Here is an 18,019-nt window from a genome sequence, read left to right as displayed (position 1 = left end):
ATAATAATGAAAGCTAATTTCAAATACTTGAATCTTCTCATCTTTGTTTTCGTTTTTCTGCATGTATCAAAAAGTGCCAGCGAGTTTTGGTTTTTTTATTATTTAAATTTTATTTAGAATTACTTCTCTTTTATATAGTACGTTCTTTTATCATTATTACGATTTATATAGTTTTTATGTATGCGTGTGTTTGGGTTGTTCTGCTGCAGAGCGACGACACAAACAAAAAAGTTCAATTTGTTTTCCTTGCTGATCTTCTTGTTGTTTTAAGAGCAATTACAATTACAGTGTTTCTCATTATTATTATATTTATAAAATTAAAAAGTTGTATATATTTTGTAGAGGAGAGGGGGGCTAAATAACTTAAAAGACAATTTATACCATATACTTTTTTGCTGTTTTTTTTTTTCTTCCTTTTTATAACATCCAATAATTATATAAATTTGAATTAAATTATAGCGTTTTTTCCATATGTTGTTGAAAAGTTGTATGATTTTAAAACATTTCTTTCTTGGAAATTCTAACTTTACGAATGTTTTCTCTTGATGGTTGCTGTTGTTGTGGTTCTTGTTGATCTGTTGATTTCCTTGCATGTCTTGGCTGAATGCTGGCGTTGTTGCTGTTGTTGCTATTTACTTTAAATCAAAGTTAGTGTATAATTATTTTGTTGTTGGTTTGTTGGTTGTTTTTCATCTGCTTATTTAGCGATTAGCGTTCTTTAGCTGATTGGACAACCAGTCGAGTCCTTCGTAAAGTCCATCGCCGCTAGTTGCACACGTCGCCTGTATGTACCAGTTGCGGTTTCTGAGTGAGTGTAAACCCAGCTTATCAGTTATTTCAGCCGCATTCATCGCATTTGGCAGATCCTGAAAGGCACATAAACAAGGAGAACGGTGAGTATGTTATAAAAAAGCATAAACTCTGAAAATGTCTGCCAATTAACGAATTGCACTGTGTAAGATCTTATCAAGCCCTGTAGATGCATGTGTGTGAGTTATTAGACTCTACCCGACCGCTTATCAATACCCTCAATTTTCACACACGTGCGCTAATGAAAGTGCGCAACGTCTGTAGCTGATATGCTTGCACATTAACTAAAAGATCGTTTGTAACGTGCCCGCTTTTTGAATCAATTCGTTACGTAGTTCCTGTTCCTACATCAAGTACTAATTTAGTTAACATTTGTTGGCCATTTCCTTCTTAGCTTAATTTTACGATGTTTCATTTATGAAAAGTGGCAAACTTTAAATCAGTTTAATTGTGGACAAGGTTTTTGATTATTCTTTAGATATGGATTGTTCTTTTAATTCTGGAATTTTAACTCTACTATCAATGAATGCCAATCTCTGTTCATGACATCTGGTTATATTTGCGGAATGAGAAACGTTTCATTGGCATTTCTACTGCTGCTATCATCCATCATAAGCACGCGATAAATATTTGCACTTGAACTTTGCACTTCTCCCACGTCCACTCAAGAACATTTAGTCTTTTACTCACCTGTTTGTTAGCGAATATTAGTAAGACTGCATCTCTAAGCTCATCCTCGGCCAACATACGCATCAATTCCTCTCTCGCTTCTCCAATGCGCTCTCTGTCATTGCTATCAACGACGAAGATAAGACCCTGTTATGGAATAAAATATAAAATACATATTAGAGGTTTGTCAAAATTAATTTCACTTTCATTTTGATTTCATTTTTGATTTGATCAGTCCCGTCTTGAAACAAATATAACTTTGAATAATCATTGTCAAAATCATTACAAGTTGTTAACATCATCTAGAATTGGGCGAGCTTGATAATATCCAGAACTGAACTTACTTGTGTATTCTGGAAGTAATGCCTCCATAGTGGACGAATTTTGTCTTGACCGCCCACATCCCACACTGTAAAGCTAATATTCTTGTATTCTACAGTCTCAACGTTGAAACCAATAGTAGGTATCGTTGTAACAATTTCGCCTAATTTCAGTTTGTACAGAATTGTGGTTTTACCAGCGGCATCCAAACCGACCATCAATATCCTCATTTCCTTTTTACCAAAGAGGCCTTTAAATAGATTTGCAAATACATTTCCCATGTTGCTTGTTTGTTGTCTTTAATATACGCCGGCGAATGTGATATTTGTGGGTTCTAAAACGAAGTTTCTCTTCTTGTTTATTATTGTATTTATGTGTTGGAATTATATTTAAGTTCAAATCCGAGTTTGCAATGCTGTTGGTATGCAAAACTCTATGGATTTGTGTGATTTGAGTTGAGAATCTGTAAAGAGAAGACAGAGATAGTGAAACATATGCTCATTAATGACAATTAAATGGATACAAGTACAAATGTGTAACAGACATTAATTGAATTTATTGCCTACTACAAGCATATGGCGAACTGACATGAAAAAAAAAAAACCATCCCCTAAAGCTAATCAAAAACATTAACGTTCAGCATCGTACCAAGCTTTGCAAGCAATCACAGCTGTTTCGGAGGAAGGAAATCTTTTGAATGATTCGGAAATTATAGTTATTTCATTAAGCTGACGTGTTGGTCAAAAACAATTGGATGAGTCAGTAACCGGCTTAGACGATTATGAAAAGTCGTAACAAAAGCAAAAGTATATGTATGTAATTCCATTATAGATGGTAGGATTTCGCAATAGCCGCCAATTATTGAATGGAGTTACAATTAACAATGAAGTTACTGCCGTCGCATGCTTCGTACTGATAAGATATTCAATTTATTTCTTATTTATTTTTAATGAAATACGTGCGGTAAATTAAAGCATTATTAAAGTATTAATAGTAACAAGTTCTCCATTATCAGGCAAACAAAAATCAAAGGGCAGCAGCAGCGGGTGGTGGCGCATAATTCGTCCACCAAAATGGAAAATCAGGGTGTGAGTCAGCAGTACTGGAGTTCAATGCAAAGGCGCAAATAGACAACAATGTTAACTATCCTATTCATAAAGCACATGCTCCCATGTACTAGTGTGTATGTGTGTGTTACGACTGTAACAAAAAGGCTGAAGTACATTCACACAGATATGCAATTCAATTAATCTTTTAATTGATTTCAAAGAGCATTTAATGTTCGGCCGACCGACCATCGTTGCCAACGAAACATAATGCGCACAAAAACATAACACGCAATTTTTTATGCACTATATTTGCGCGTTTCGCTACATTAACTGCTTACGTTTTGGGAAAACTTCAATTAGCACAAATACGTGCAAAAAACGAAGCAAAACTACAAAAAAAGAAGAAAACTACACGTAGCAACTTTTATTTGCCAAGCGACCAGCCAGCAGCAACACCCTGCACACACACACACAAATACGTAGTCACACACATACAATGAGCAAGCATTCAGGGTTGCCTAGAGTTGTGTGCGTCTTGAATGGTTCACATTTATTAGTGTTAAATAAATACAAAACACTTGGTAAGAGACCTTGACATGCTATATCGTGTTATTTTTTGCGTTAGCATATTTAATACTATAAATTTTGTTCTTTGAAACTAGAAAAATTAAGTTTTATTTAACCCACACATCAACTAGGCAGCCCTATACAGTTTCTACTCGTTAATATGTGTGCGTGTGTGTGTTGATTGCGATTGTGTGGGTACCAAGAAGTGATGACGGCGACGTATGCTTTTTTCTTTCTTTCGGTGTTGGTGAAATGCTTTCGTCAATATGCGGCACCTTTGTTTAATTAAAATACAGTTGAAATTGTGGTTTCGTTTTCACATTGCATATTGCATTGGTGTTAAATTTGATTTAATTGCACAATGCACTTGTTTTTACCGTTGTAGCAGCTTATAGTAAATTTTTCTTTGATTGAAATTTTCTACGGCAAACACACCACACACGACAGTTGCAAAGAAGGTACAACATAGTGATGGGAATAGTGTGGGCTGCGATAGAGCAAAACGATGAGATTTGTACGATGGTCGAATAATATCGATAGCGCTTTTTTAAATGTTGCGTTTTAGCAAACGAACTAATCCTTTACTTCCTTTTTGCTGAGTAATAAACCCAGTTTTTTCATATATCTCAATTGCATAATTTCACACCAAAGGCTACCAAACTATTCGCGCTTTGTTTAAAAAATGAAGATTTTGTTTATATAGCAATTTATGGATACTTTATATTCGATTTCGTTTTGGAGTTACAACTGCCATCACAAATTCCCCACGGTACGAGCGAACGAGATAAGCGTACACAAGCGTTAGAACAGTGCAACCACAAAGCAAAGCAAATATGCGTGTGTGTGTCACAATTTCAACTCCACATTACTGCAGCATTACAAGGAAATATGCTACTAAAAATTCATTGATGAGAACGCATTTGCGGAAGCAGTACCTAAAACTCGATTAAAAACACATACGCACCAACCAATTGAAGCAAATGCACACAAATTTGAGCAGAAATTTTATAAATTCCTACTTGGAAATGTCAAAATCACAGAGCGAAATAAAACTTGACCGAGAATACACTTGCCGTTGAAAAAACTGCAAACTCACCAGAGTTTCCGATAGACGAGCTCAGCGCTTACCTTTTCCCGTATGTTAGAGCAGCACGGCTGACGTGTTGTGTTGAGTTCGTTGCTCGCTATCTAAAATGTTGCCACGTCTTTTTCACGAACGAGAGCAGTATATACGTCAGAAAAGACCGGTGTGGTGAATTCAGCAACGTCAGAGTGTATATGTAGGTGTGCGACGAATGCACGTTTTATCGAGCGTCGTTTTGGCGCAGTTATGTTTTATCCCAAAACGCCCTTTTTGGGCAATTCACTCTTGGAAAGCGAAATTTTAAAAGCTAATGTATGTAAGTTAAAATTATTTTAAGTAGCACATTCAATCAAGTGTCAATCGCTGCACCAACTGTCATTGCCACTTCTTATAATAGGGCAACACTTTTTTCACGGTGCAACACTGACTGAACGTTAATTTTAAACTCTTATTTTCAGTCAGCTAGATTGCCGCAACTTTTAGAATGGCTTTGTGAGACCCCACGTATTACCACATACCGTGTAAATACACTACGTACAAGTGTAGCGGCCTATAAAAGCGAACTGGAAGCCAAATTAAAATCTCTATTAGGCTCGCAAGCGCCCAAAGTATTTGGCATGTCTGAACTACCCGAAATTGTTTGCATAGCTCCATTGCCGTCTTCGGAGGAAATTATTGATGCTAAGCTCAAGCACCTGATTGTTGATACCAGTTGTGGTGCTGCTTTGCTGCGTGGTGCCCACATTTATGCCCCCGGTGTCTTGGCCATGGAAACGGGCACCCAAATCCACGAACTGGTCAATGTCTTTGCAGATCTTAAGGGCAAATGCAAGCGCGGTACTGCCACACGCTACGAGAGCACAGAAAAGGTCTTTCTGGGCGTCGGGAAAGTACTCATGCAACGTTATCAGCTGTATAACAACGACAAACAGCCTTCCACAGGCATTGCCGTCAGCATGCAAACAAATGTTAGTGGTGTGCCCGCATTAGGGGATCTCAGCAGCTCGGATGCATTGTTACAAAATTTGCCATCCATTGCATGTGTTCGGGTGCTGGCACCACAGCCCGGAGAGCGCATATTGGACATGTGTGCCGCTCCGGGAAACAAAACCACACACATTGCCGAGCTGATGACCAATGAGGGATGTGTCATCGCATTAGATAATTCGGCCAGTCGCGTGCATGCCATGCAGTCGAAGCTCGTCAACTATAGCTGCATCGAGGCTCATGTCTTCGACTCCACCCGAGCACATGATGTTACTGCATCGTCGTCATCATCTCAGCCACCTTTTGGATCGCACAGCTTCGATCGCATTCTCTTGGACGCACCATGCAGCGGCTTGGGCAATAGACCCCAACTGGCCTGTCACATCAAACAGCTCAAGCTATTGCAATCGTATCCAAACATACAACGGCGATTGTTTGCTCAAGCCGTGCCACTTCTCCGGCCAGGCGGCGTGCTCGTCTATAGTACCTGCACTGTGACGGAGGCAGAATGCGAAGAAATTGTTGCCTGGGCTTTGCGAAAATTTCCTCAGCTGTCTCTGGTGGATGCCACGCCAAAATTTGGTGCGCCTGGACTGCCCAATCCAGGTCTAGATGCCTCGCAGTGCGTACTTTTGCAACGATTCGGTCCAAACAAGGAGGAATATGCTGTGCAGGATTTGGACACGGTTGGGTTTTTTATAGCCAAGTTTAAGAAAATAGCGAATATATAAAATTATATATGTATGTATGTACATTAAACCATATGCATGAATTGTTGAAACGATTAAACAGTGGTTTTGTAAATACATACAAACATGTATGTAATTGTTACTATTATTAATGCTCTCAAGTAGCGAATAGTCATGAAAATAATCGGATGATAAATGATTGTGATAATAAACACCATGTCAGTAGCCTGAGCGAAAACGGAGCTTTCAAGTTAAATGTTCCAAAACTTTGTTTAAACAACGATGGAATGTTACAGTCGAGCAAGGCCGACAGCGAAATATGAACAAACTTCCGCCGCTGGGTTATATATGCCTGCATAGCAGTTTTTGGACGTATTACTAGAGTATATTTGTTTCGCTAATAACTTCTTAGAATTTACAGATATGGATAAAAATTGAAACAACAGTTAAGAGTTTTTAATCATATAATCGCTAAGTTTACGTTAATTATGGGGAAAAGTGTCGAAATTCAGTTGCGGGAACAGGACTAGGGGACTAGGAGAGCCCTCATAACATGTTTGGTCAAAGTGGGATCAATCGTTTCCGAAATCTAGATCGATTTCTCTCGTCATTATTTTATTATTCCATTAATTTACAAGTAGTACAAATATTAGACACGAAAAAATGTTATTCAGAGGCCTCATCGTCATGCTGATTAAGAATATATTGCTTTATGGGGGGGGTCCTTTCCTGTTAATTAGCTGTAACAGCATTTACCATTTTAAAAAATGAATACCAAGTTCGTGTTGTCTAGAATGTTAATATTTTTCCGTGCATACATACGCATCAAATAATTATAACCTTTTATTAGTTGAGTAGGGAGTATCAAAATGGAAATCCATTATTTTTATTCCACATAAAGTTCGTCTTTTTTATTCTTTATCATAATCGAAGAAATTTGGAATCATGATTATAATAACTTGTTAAAGAAAGATTAATTAAATAGATAAATTATGTTCTTGAAAAAAGTTCATATCCACGAAAAATGAAATATATGTACATACTTGTATATTTACGCTCGTTTTGGGGGAAGGAGAATATTTCATAAGATTAAGGGTGAATAAAACCAAGTTAACTTGCCACTAAATTAGAAGAAATACAATTAAAAATTTACCAACCTTTCATTAACTAAAAAGGCAAAAGGTATAGAATAAATGGGAGATATTAATTTTCTGTTTAATATCGACAGTGAAGACCCCTAAACCTAGTCGAGTCGATCTATGTCTGTCTGTCCGTCCGTCCGTCCGTATGAACACCTGAATCTCAGAGACTATAAGATCTAGAGCTTACGCTATACGAGTTTGTTGAATTTCCACCCTATGGGAGATTTTTGGAAACGGCGTTTGTATAATCACCTATATCTCGGAGACTATAAGACCTAGAAGCACCAAATTTTAGTCGAAGATGAATATGCAGAAAATGTGTTTTTTGGAATTCCCCTCCCTCTCCACCGCAGTCATTAATTTTCATTTCTTGGAATTTGTGATTGAAATCAATCAAAAACAATCAATAAAATACCTCTAGTTAGTGATTATGAGTCCATATGCCAAGTTTCATTATGATAAACCGATTTAACAGGAAGTTACAGCCATAAATATAATTGCTGCCCAAGCGCTGCCCGCAGCTGTGGTTGTTGGTGCTTTGGTTGACTGCAAACATGCTCACACAGACACGAATAGACATGCATACACTCACATAGACGCAATTGCTATGTAAACGTGCAATTATATTATACACCCTTTACGTGAGTTCGAATACCGAGAGGGGTAAAATCGATTAACCATTTTTTTTAAATGTTCTTAATTTTTTAAATTTATATAATTATTCTAAACATATGTACAGAGTATTTCAAAGTCTGGACACCCGGCATTAGATTCTCTACTAGTTTTATTATATCGAATGGCTGTTTTGATGCAAGCTTCGTGTTATACAATGTCATGAAATTCTCACGGGACAATCGATAAAGATAGCAGATTCTAAAGCACCAGTCGATATATACATAGATAGCGCCACCAAGTCCTGTTTACTTTGGAACGCCCCTTGTATAGTACATGTACTTTCGCATCATTTTGTATTAAGATACATTTTGTCTTTTCGGTATATGTATGTGCATGTTCCCTTAAGATTTTGACTAAATTTTTTGCCAATATAGAAAAAATCCGTGGGACTCTTCGAAATTTCGTGGCGATTGGATTAACAGAATAATCTTTAAAATTGACCAAGTTATCTGTTTTTTGTTCTACATCGACAGATTGTCGATGAATAAATAAATGAAATGCCAAGGATTTAAGGCAGTTGAAGCACCAGTAACTGATTTTGTTATTGAAAAGACAGACCTCCTCCGCACTATACTACTAAGCACTTAGTCGAAACCTGTCAAAAAGTATACAAAATTTTACGATTACATTTAAAAGCAGTCTTTTCTCTGCGCTTCCCATACAAAGCGCCAAAAGCATATTTAAAATTTATACACTCTTATGTCTGGGTTAAATTAATCCAAAGGACCTATTCGAAGCCATAAAAAGTGTTGGGAACGATGTCAAGGACGCAAGCCTGCTACGCTAGTCTATCATAAAAGTCGTTTAAATTGGCCGAGGAATGGAAAGGGTATATCAGGCCTGTGTCAGTGTATTTAGCAGGTAGATGGAAGCAGCTTGGAACCCACAGCTTATGTATATTCATATATACTCGATCAGCAGGCCATGTTTGTTAATCTGTGTGGATAAACATCTATATTTCGAAAACCACTGACGATTCGTTAGCCAATATTGGTTTGTAGACCACCTTAAGCCTTAGGCAACACAAGGTTATCATAGTCCCTTTCCACGCTACAGAATTTCGTCAATTTTAAAGACAAATAAACACAATTTTGAACGTAATGTGTATCTCTCTCTATTTTGAATATCAGCGAAATCTATTCAACTTAAAAACAATTCAGGAACGAAACAATTTTCCGATAGCACCCCCAAAACGGGGTTTTTTTTCCTCATTTTGCCAGACGGGTTTTCCATTTGCTTTACTGTAAGATTCTCCGCTGCCATAGTTTTACATGATTTTTATTTATAAATACACTTTTGCATTATACACTAAGTTCAATGAAATTGTTAATGAATTTCTATTTAGTTATATGTATGTATATGCAATTGCAATACTAATTTACAACAATCGTTTTGTGAATGAGTCGCCTATGAACTCATCTCAGCTGGTTAAAATTAGTTGCGCTTTAAGTTGGCTGGCGACTTTATTTGTGTATAACTGTAAAATTAGTGAACAAAACTTATGCATTTAGGAATTCTAATTGTTTAAAATTACTTAAATAATGTACATATACATAAGTGTTTTCTATAATAAAGTTTTGCTTGATCTGTGTGTGTAGTCGTTTCTTGAATTTCATGTTACGCTTCTATCTGGTAGAGTTCTTTTTGTTGTCTTGTAATCGTAGTTGTTGGTGTTGTTGTCGTCTTAGAGTTAAAGCTAAAATCGACAACAAACCTGTGTGTGTGTGTGTGTACATCGTGTTCAGTTTGTTGATTTGTTTATAATTTAATTTTTACTTAAAATGCAAGAGCTGCATTTGGTTGCCTAGAATAGAGAATTACACAATGCGTTAAGTTTAATTAATAAAAAATATTAATGTATATGCAATATTTAATGTACTACAAGCCAATGCCGTTGTTGGTTTTACTGTAGAAATTTATATAAAAACAATATAGAAAGTTTTTTAAATGATAAATTCGTTGAAATCGATTTTAATACAAAATATAATAGGTGTAGTTGATTCTTTCAAAATTCTTTTGCGTTTTAGTTTCGAAGAGATTCAAATAGAAGTAACCTTTTTAATCTCAAGGTATTATTCGTAATATATATATATATTAATTAACACAAAACTATCAAAGTTAACTTTATACATTTGAAAAAAATGTACTTGTTATGTTAATATAATTTGGCAAAATATACTGAACTAAACAAATAGAATACTATAAGCCAGTTACTCTTAAATTCCCTGAAATTTTTAAAAAGGAAATGATCGTGATTTTATTGCTACATGTTGCATAAATTTCATATGTACTCTTCATTTCTAGAACAGAATTTAAAATAAGGCTTCTAGAACCTTTTTTAAAGCTACGCAATTAAGGAAATGTGTTCTAGAAAAGAGCGGCATTTATAAATTTGCAAGAAACTTTGTGCCGCCTATGAGGCTACGAATGGGAGTGGGCGGGCACAGAATCTTGATTGATCTAACAACGGCATGTGCTTTATATATACCATAATACTTAGGATCTACTTTATTTAGGCATTATAAATTTATTTACGTCGGGATGTTTAGCGTCTTGAACTGTTCGTCGTGCATTTCAGTCATCATAAAGGTGCCATCCTGCAGCAATAAAACAACGCGACGCGTGCCACCTGGGATTGCAAAAAATACGATATATGAATATTTATTTTAGAGGGATTTTATGATGCTGGCTTACCCGGTGACGGCAAGTCTGCCTGCACCACTTCCGCAGGTATATTCGCCTCCGTACCATCGCTATCCGATGTGGTGATGTGTATTTGTGCAGTGGGCGCCACAGAGGTTCCATCCTCACCGGCTGCCGCCGCTTGTTGCAGCGCTGCCGCCTGATGTTGAGCCAACTCCTCCTCTGTCATGCTAACGAGAATTTGCTCTCCGTCCGCAGTGGTCGCTTCAGCCTGATGATCGGCTGGCAGTTGGGCCACAGCCTCGGCCACCGCATTGTCCAACGTTAGCACATCCTGATCCTCGCCCTCAGCAGCAGCCACATAAGCAAACTGTTGCTCCCCATCGGGACCCTGGGTAACAAGTATGGTTTGACCCTCGGCATTCTTGCCAGCCACCTGATAGACGGTGCCATCTTCGCCACGCACCAGCAACGCGGTACCATCCTCATTGGTCAGGACTTGCTGATCCCCTCCGAGCAGCGCATGAGCAGCTGCCTCCAGTTGCTCGCGTTGCTGCTCCTGCTGCTGTTCCTGCTCCATTTGCAATTGAGTCTCCTCCTGGCCAATCAGCTTGCCCGTTATCGGACACAATCGTGCCTGATGAACATCCTCCTCCACTTCCATGGCAACGTGCGTCTCATTAGCTATCGCTGGTGTTCCACTCTTCATTGCTGTGGAACGCAGGCGTGGCGGCGTCAATTGCTGCACTTTTTGTATCTGTACCTGTGATTGTTGCTGTTGTTGGCGTTGCAGCTGCTGACGCTGTTGCTGTTGTTGAGCGGCACGCTGCGCTAGTAGCTCATCTCGAGTCATCACCTTGCGCGTGACCTTGAGATCTCCGGATTTGGAAAGTTGCAATATCTTTTGCTCGGGCGTGACCGCTTTGTTGCCGGCGGGTGAGTTGAGTTGACGTTGTTGTGGAGTCGCGCCAGACCGGGTGATCAGCGTCCGACCACCAGCCACTGCTCCCCGAGCCGCTGGTGTAGCGCGTGTCTGTGGCGTTCCCTGTATGCGACGCTGCGCCGTCGCATATTGGGCGCCGGGCGTGCGGAGCAGCTGTGTCCTTTGTGCCACGGTCACTGGAGAGGCAGTACGGGTTCCGGCGGCGGTTGTAAGCCGCTTGCTAGCCACCAAGGCAGTGGGACTGTGTTTCGGAATTGGCGACGATGACAGGTTGGGAACTCCAGCAGATTGCGCTTGGTCCAGGCGCACAATACCTGTATTGGAAACAAGCATCTCGGCCTTGGAGAGATGACGCACTAAACCTTCCTGTTTTTCACGCTTCTGCAACGAATATTACAAAATGTTCAAATTAATATTGCCCAGAACTTTATACTGAAGTGCTTTTTAAAAGAACACAGAGAAAGGGTGTTTTAAAATTAAAGCGTAAAAATGAGCTTATATTAATAATACGATTACTTCTGATATTGGAGCTTAAAGCGGCAACTTAGCTAATAAGTGTTACCTTTGAGAAGGTTAGAAGACTGTTTTGAATTAGATCTCATATAAGATTATAATTGATATCATTGGTGACTAAGTCTAATGTTTTGTGTGAAGAACTTTCGAAATTTTTAATTTGTGAGCAAACATCATCTACATTTTAATTGATATATATGGGGGCTGAACATACCAGATGTAGGGAATTGGGCACATCAGCTTTGCGCATCATGCCCGTGGCCGTGGCATCCTGTGTATAAATTAATTCTGCCATTTTTGAATTGGCCACTGTGAGGGCTGCATTGCCATTTACTTTTATGGACTTGTCCGTTCCGCCCACCTTAGGCTTGTTGATCTCAACGGATATGCTGCCGCCGTTTTTTAAACGCTTCACCGTATGTGAGGGTATTAAATCCTCCTCTAGATCCTCCAGACCCGTTGAATCATTGGAGGCATTGAAACCACCGTCCTGACTGGAATCTGTATTGTTTAACTTGCGCTTAAGCGCTGCCGTGGAACTCCATTCCTGTTCCGTGGGTGATTCATCATCATTCGCGGACGAAGGGGATGTCGAACCAGCGCCTGTACCACTCTCGCTAACCCATTGCTTCACCTGATCCATAGCTTTGGTTTTGGAAGTGCGCGACGGCCGTGTATTGGAGGACGCTGTTGATCCTACGCCGCCACTGGGTGAAATAGGTGCGGGACTAAGTGGTGCTTCGGTTTTAGATGACGCTTGCATCCTTTTTATGGCATCCATGTTTTTCTCGCGAGACAGCTTTTGACGGGCCAGCTGCTTTTCGAAAACTTGCAGAAAAGTGGGTACACGCTCCAAGTTCGCCGTTGACTCCCATGTGTTATCCATGTGGCCACGATCTACCCATTTAACAAGATACTCGTGCGTCTTGCGACGTGGATTGAAGCGTTTGGCTACGATTTTTTCGACAGCCTCCTCGGTGCATTTATTTGTCTGGGGATCTGTGCGTTGTGCCATGCGGTTGCCTGGCTTGACGACTCCACTTGTAGCACTGGGCGTAGGTGTGCCTGACTTGGATCTCGGCCGCTCATTCTCCGTGTCCTTGAGGTGGGCAACTGTAGGCAACTTTGCCGAGCTGGGAGATTCTGCAATGTAGTGCAAAACACAGCACATTAATGAACAAATTATTAGTTTATTTGTTCACTTTCTAGTACTCACTGCGTGTTGGGGAGCCAGAAGACATTGTATTGGCGTTATTGGTATTTGCACTATTGTTGTTATTGTTGGGATTTACCACCGTCTTTGTAATGCGCACAGGCATATCTTGAAGCTCACCATGTCCGATTTTGCCAAACGATTGTATCGTTTTCCCTGCCACTATCCATGGCTCACGCACACCTTCCTCCAATTTTACCCAATGCTGATACAGAGCCCATGAACTTGAGGCATTTGTCTCTTTGCGCGTTTGCAGCTGGGTTGCCTTCCAGAGGGTAAAGGCCCAAATTTTTGGTTTTGTATCGAGGGACTCTTTGAGGTTGGCATTTTCCTTTTCGCACCCGTCCTCTTTATGTGTCTGGAACTCTTCAACGAAGTGAAATGCCCGCAGGCAGCGTCCACACACAAGGACATCCATGTTGGCTAGTTCTTCCTGGGCGGCTAAATATGAAAAGTGTGGTCGGCATTTTTCCTTTATTATATTTAGCTCACATTTACCTTTAATTATGTTTGCGTGTTTGCCTATTTCCGTCGGTGTGATCTCCTGTGCCAACATTATACACAACACCAACGTTTAAGCTGAAACCGCAACAAATAGGTTGTAATATTAAATGCCTTCAACAATTTAAAAACAAACAAAAAAGAAACCAAAAGTACGCGCATACAGAGCACACAGAAAAAAAGTACAGTAAGTCGAGCACAATGGTGAATAAAACGCTGGTACTGACACTAACATGGTGGCAACGCGCCGCCTTCGTGCGTGTATGCAGGATGCGGTGAGTTTCTCGATGCTACAAAGCAGACTAGCCGATAAAGCAGCAGAAAACATAATGGCTGCAATGCAGCGCTAGGCCAGAAACGCAAGCACAAAACGTAGGCGCATAAACAGAGCAAACCGGGCGCGAAAATGAAAGAGGAAAATTGCATGTTGACTAATGCGGGCGCACGGAATGTTTGAGACAACTAAAACCCTTTTACATATTAAACGAACTACATTTAAACATATACCATTCCTCGTACGATACGCCGCCATGTTTAACACTTGATAAGTCGCGGAAAGCGCATTTGCAAATGTTTGGAAACCACAAAGCATACACACACGCCCACAACTAGTGCAAAGGTTAAAAAATACAAAAATGTAGGGCCATTTTTAATTTATTTTTATTTATACAACTTTCACATTATTTAAGCATGTTATTTGTGCCTAGACAAATGATTAAATTTCATTCGACTGTCGCTTTTAGCACATTTTCGCATGCTTGGTTTTCACGCAATCACCTTGGCCATGCTTTGGCCACATTTATTTGAAATCTGGCAAGTTAAACACACCTTCATATACAAAACCGTTTGGAATATATTCTCACAGATTAACATACAAGTTTAAGATTTGAATAATAATTTAACTGATTTTAGTTCGTACCATCACCGCGCGTTTGAACGAATGATTTTTACAGAAATCGACATGGCAACAACAACAATTTGAATGGTGTTGGCCTTAATGACTTTCACATGCCCTATACTACCTGTATCTCTATATAGCCAATGGTTTGTAAACACGTGCACCTATTACTTTTATGATCAACAATTGATGATATAGTAATTAAATACGATTAAGCCGATTTTTAATATAAATTTGGTGTTATTAAACACCGCAATGTTTCCACATAAGTCGTATATGACCAGACTATTGCGTAGCGCTCTTTTCCGTTCGCCCGTGGTTTGTAGCAGTTTATCCACCAATAGCGTCGTGTGTTGTGTTTGTATGTGGCAGTGTGGCACCTCTGTTTTTGTTGCCATTGCACGTTCTTTTATTTTTGCTTCTCCTTTTGCCATGCCATGTACATATGTATATTTCAGCTGTTGGCGGGTCAAGGAAGCATTTGTAATGTTAAATGCTTTGTTTTTAAAATGTTTGCCCGTTATAATTTTTCTTTAGTTATTATTTTTTTATTGTGAGTCCCATGTGGAATGAAATTACTGTACGAACGAAATTTACAGCTATAAATTTGAGCTAGAGGTTTTTGATTAGAGGGGAGATTTGTGTTGCATAAATATTTATTGTAATTAATAAATAATTATTTGTTGTTAAATATTTGAGTCTAATCACTTTTTTGTTATCAAAAAATTAAAAGTATAAATTGAATTCATTAGTTCGGAAGGGCTTCGTAATTGGTGTACCGAGGAAAGTAAATAATTTTTAAATAAGAACATGAGAAATTTTGTGAGAGTGGAGTGGACGAGATTATGTTCGTTAGTAAGTTTTCGGACGGAACTGAATTATTTTCTGTAACTCTGGACGAATTAATTAGTGTAGCAGAATAGTGTACCAATATTTTATTTGTGTATATTGTTTTGTAGTGCAGGTTTGTTATCGTTTCTTTTATGAATGTTTGAAATATACATATGTACATACATATATGTACATGAATTTACATTAATATTAAATTTTTTACAGGAATAAATACATGCATTTATTTTTGATATCTTACTTGAGGATTTAATCATTAATATTACATACATATGTATGTATATACATATGTATCTCAACATAAATAAATTTGTGTTACACATGTACACGTGAATGTCGATTTGCGATATTTAAATTCAAATTCATTAAATATACATACAAAAAATACATATTTATTTAAAATATATACATATATTTAAATTGGTAAGGATGCTAAGCTTTTAAATCGAAACCCAATAAAAAACTCGAATTTAAATACTGTTGGTTATATTTAGGTATTTGGTCAGCTGTTACTTGTATTTGGCCTTTTTTTGTGTGGACACACTTTTCAAAGAACGCCGGTTGCATGCAGTTTCTCGCGATTTGTTTACCGAAAGCTGTTGAACAAAAATAAAGTTTTGCGACGTTAAAATGGCTGATGACGAGAATGAAGATCAAAAAGAATACCGTTGGGAAACGGGCTATGAGAAAACATGGTAAGCGCATCATGTAAATAAATCCCAACGTTTCAATGGCTAACTTACGTTTCACCAGGGAAGCCATAAAGGAGGACGACGATGGCCTGCTCGATAGCGCCATAGCTGAGATTATACAAAAGGCTAAGCGCAAACGGCAGGTGCAAAAGGCTAAGCAAAATCGGCTGGGCATGATGCGACATCTTTTTGTGGTGATTGACTGCTCAGAATCGATGAGCGTGCCTGATCTGAAGCCCACGCGGTTGCTGTGTACTCTTAAGCTCTTGGAGATTTTCATTGAGGAATTTTTTGATCAGAATCCCATCAGCCAGTTAGGGATTATTGCGCTGAAGGCTAAACGGGCGGAGAAAATAACTGAGCTGACAGGAACAGCGCGTGTTCATTTGAAGGCACTGGAGGGGTGAGTGTTCGGACCAAAGACTGCCAAACTGCTTTTTATATTTCGTTCCATTTTCCTATACAGTCTCGCAAATGTCACATTAACCAGTGAGCCATCACTTCAGAATGGCTTAGACATGGCACTGAAAACACTCAAAGTAGTACCATCCCATGCATCGCGTGAAATTGTCGTCATCATGGGTTCGTTGACCACATGTGATCCCGTCGACATAAATCTGACTATTGATGAACTGGTAAAGGAGGGCATACGTTGCTCTGTCATCTCGCTGTCGGCTGAAATACACGTTTGCCGCTACCTGACCCAGAAGACTCTTGGCACTTACGGCGCTGTGCTGGACGACGCGCACTTTCGGGATCAGCTGCTCTCGCAGGTAGATCCACCGCCAGCTGCCAAAACGCAACATAACTCACTCATTCGTATGGGTTTTCCACACAGTAAAGACGAGGTGGAGGGCAAGGATGCACCACTTTCTATGTGCATGTGTCACGTTGATAACTTGGACGAGCCCAGTGAGCTCTGCACCACTGGTCATCATTGTCCGCAGTGCAAAAGCAAGTATTGTGAGCTGCCCGTCGAGTGCCAATCTTGTGGCTTGACTCTGGTCTCAGCGCCGCATCTGGCTCGTTCTTATCACCATCTGTTTCCGGTGCCCAACTATGAGGAGCTGTCCATGGAATCGGTACCGCAACTTTCTGAATGTGACGGCATTCGCAAGTGTTATGGTTGTCAGAAAGTATTGAGCGCTCCCCATGACAAAATGGTGTTTAAATGCAGTCACTGCAAGCAGTTCTATTGCATCGATTGTGATATTTTCATACATGAAACACTGCATGCCTGTGTAGGCTGCAACACTATACCGGGAGTTGCTGGCTTGATTTACCAGCAACAGCAACAAGGCGGCAAGACAATCGCTGCTGAAACACACGACATGCTCCCGAGCACCTCCAAGCAGCAACGCCAGTTTAGCATGTAATATGAACAAGCGCTTAAACGCTTTTAGTTTAAGTCACAATAGTCAGAGCATTGTTGAGCATGCTTGGCATTGCCACGCGACCTTAATCTTCTCAAAATCATTGGCTAATCGTTGCAGTTCAATGTGCAGCATAATAATCATAAAATATCACCACAAAGTTAATGTGTACGTTAAAGCTTTATTTGTATTTTATTGTACTTCATGGAAACATCTGGTGTATTAATTGGAGTTAACCCACAGTAATTCCTTTTTAATCTGTTATTTTTCTTCTTCTGAAAAGTCCTCTGTAATGTTAAATTCCTTCACGAATCTGTTCTACATTCTTTCCATTAATGCGATCCACCAACGTCTTCCAAGCGAAAGTGACCAACTCTTTTATGTCTAAATATGAATCTTTA

General features: G+C 39.3%; 4 protein-coding genes across 9 annotated transcripts in view; 2 read left to right on the top strand and 2 right to left on the bottom strand.

Moving 5' to 3' along the window:
• Positions 1–80: 80 nt before the first annotated feature.
• LOC115632155 (ADP-ribosylation factor 1) lies at positions 81–4,708 on the bottom strand. 2 transcript variants are annotated; one of them, XM_030529175.1, is made up of 4 exons: positions 4,545–4,708; positions 1,824–2,263; positions 1,501–1,626; positions 81–866 (listed from the first exon to the last, which is right to left on the bottom strand). In XM_030529175.1, the coding sequence occupies exons 2-4, from the start codon at positions 2,079–2,081 to the stop codon at positions 702–704; spliced, it is 549 nt and encodes a 182-aa protein (XP_030385035.1). In that variant the 5' UTR covers positions 2,082–2,263; positions 4,545–4,708; the 3' UTR covers positions 81–701. The 2 variants fall into 2 exon arrangements, with proteins under 2 accessions (XP_030385035.1, XP_030385034.1); XM_030529174.1 differs by lacking the exon at positions 4,545–4,708 and adding an exon at positions 4,381–4,491.
• Positions 4,664–6,264, top strand: LOC115632154 (putative methyltransferase NSUN6). Of its 2 annotated transcripts, none has more exons than XM_030529173.1 (2): positions 4,664–4,816; positions 4,959–6,264. In XM_030529173.1, exons 1-2 carry the CDS (start codon positions 4,811–4,813, stop codon positions 6,216–6,218), a joined length of 1,266 nt encoding a protein of 421 aa, XP_030385033.1. In that variant the 5' UTR covers positions 4,664–4,810; the 3' UTR covers positions 6,219–6,264. The 2 variants fall into 2 exon arrangements, with proteins under 2 accessions (XP_030385033.1, XP_030385031.1); XM_030529171.1 differs by having other exon boundaries at positions 4,699–4,812.
• Positions 6,265–9,421: 3,157 nt separating this feature from the next.
• Positions 9,422–18,019, bottom strand: part of LOC115632469 (AF4/FMR2 family member 4) — a 20,728-nt gene continuing 12,130 nt past the window's right edge. The window contains exons 1-7 of one of the 4 annotated variants that reach the window (XM_030529635.1): positions 14,635–14,763; positions 13,804–13,884; positions 13,309–13,746; positions 12,307–13,235; positions 10,688–11,960; positions 10,529–10,622; positions 9,422–9,797 (exon numbers count right to left, since the gene is read on the bottom strand). In XM_030529635.1, coding sequence (XP_030385495.1) covers positions 9,770–9,797; positions 10,529–10,622; positions 10,688–11,960; positions 12,307–13,235; positions 13,309–13,746; positions 13,804–13,861 — 2,820 coding nt within the window. In that variant the 5' untranslated portion in view covers positions 13,862–13,884; positions 14,635–14,763 and the 3' untranslated portion in view covers positions 9,422–9,769. Of the gene's footprint in view, positions 9,798–10,072; positions 10,623–10,687; positions 11,961–12,306; positions 13,236–13,308; positions 13,747–13,803; positions 13,885–14,313; positions 14,365–14,634; positions 14,764–18,019 lie in introns of those variants that run through there. The other 3 variants (XM_030529636.1, XM_030529637.1, XM_030529638.1) reach the window with 3 other exon arrangements.
• LOC115632470 (general transcription factor IIH subunit 2) lies at positions 16,114–17,796 on the top strand. Its single transcript, XM_030529639.1, has 3 exons — positions 16,114–16,248; positions 16,307–16,648; positions 16,712–17,796. Exons 1-3 carry the CDS (start codon positions 16,184–16,186, stop codon positions 17,619–17,621), a joined length of 1,317 nt encoding a protein of 438 aa, XP_030385499.1. The 5' UTR covers positions 16,114–16,183; the 3' UTR covers positions 17,622–17,796.

Source organism: Scaptodrosophila lebanonensis, unplaced genomic scaffold, assembly GCF_003285725.1.
Source record: "Scaptodrosophila lebanonensis strain 11010-0011.00,11010-0021.00 unplaced genomic scaffold, SlebRS2 tig00001415-arrow-pilon, whole genome shotgun sequence".
Classification (NCBI taxonomy): domain Eukaryota; kingdom Metazoa; phylum Arthropoda; class Insecta; order Diptera; family Drosophilidae; genus Scaptodrosophila; species Scaptodrosophila lebanonensis.
This window is presented reverse-complemented; position numbering and strand designations above follow the sequence as displayed.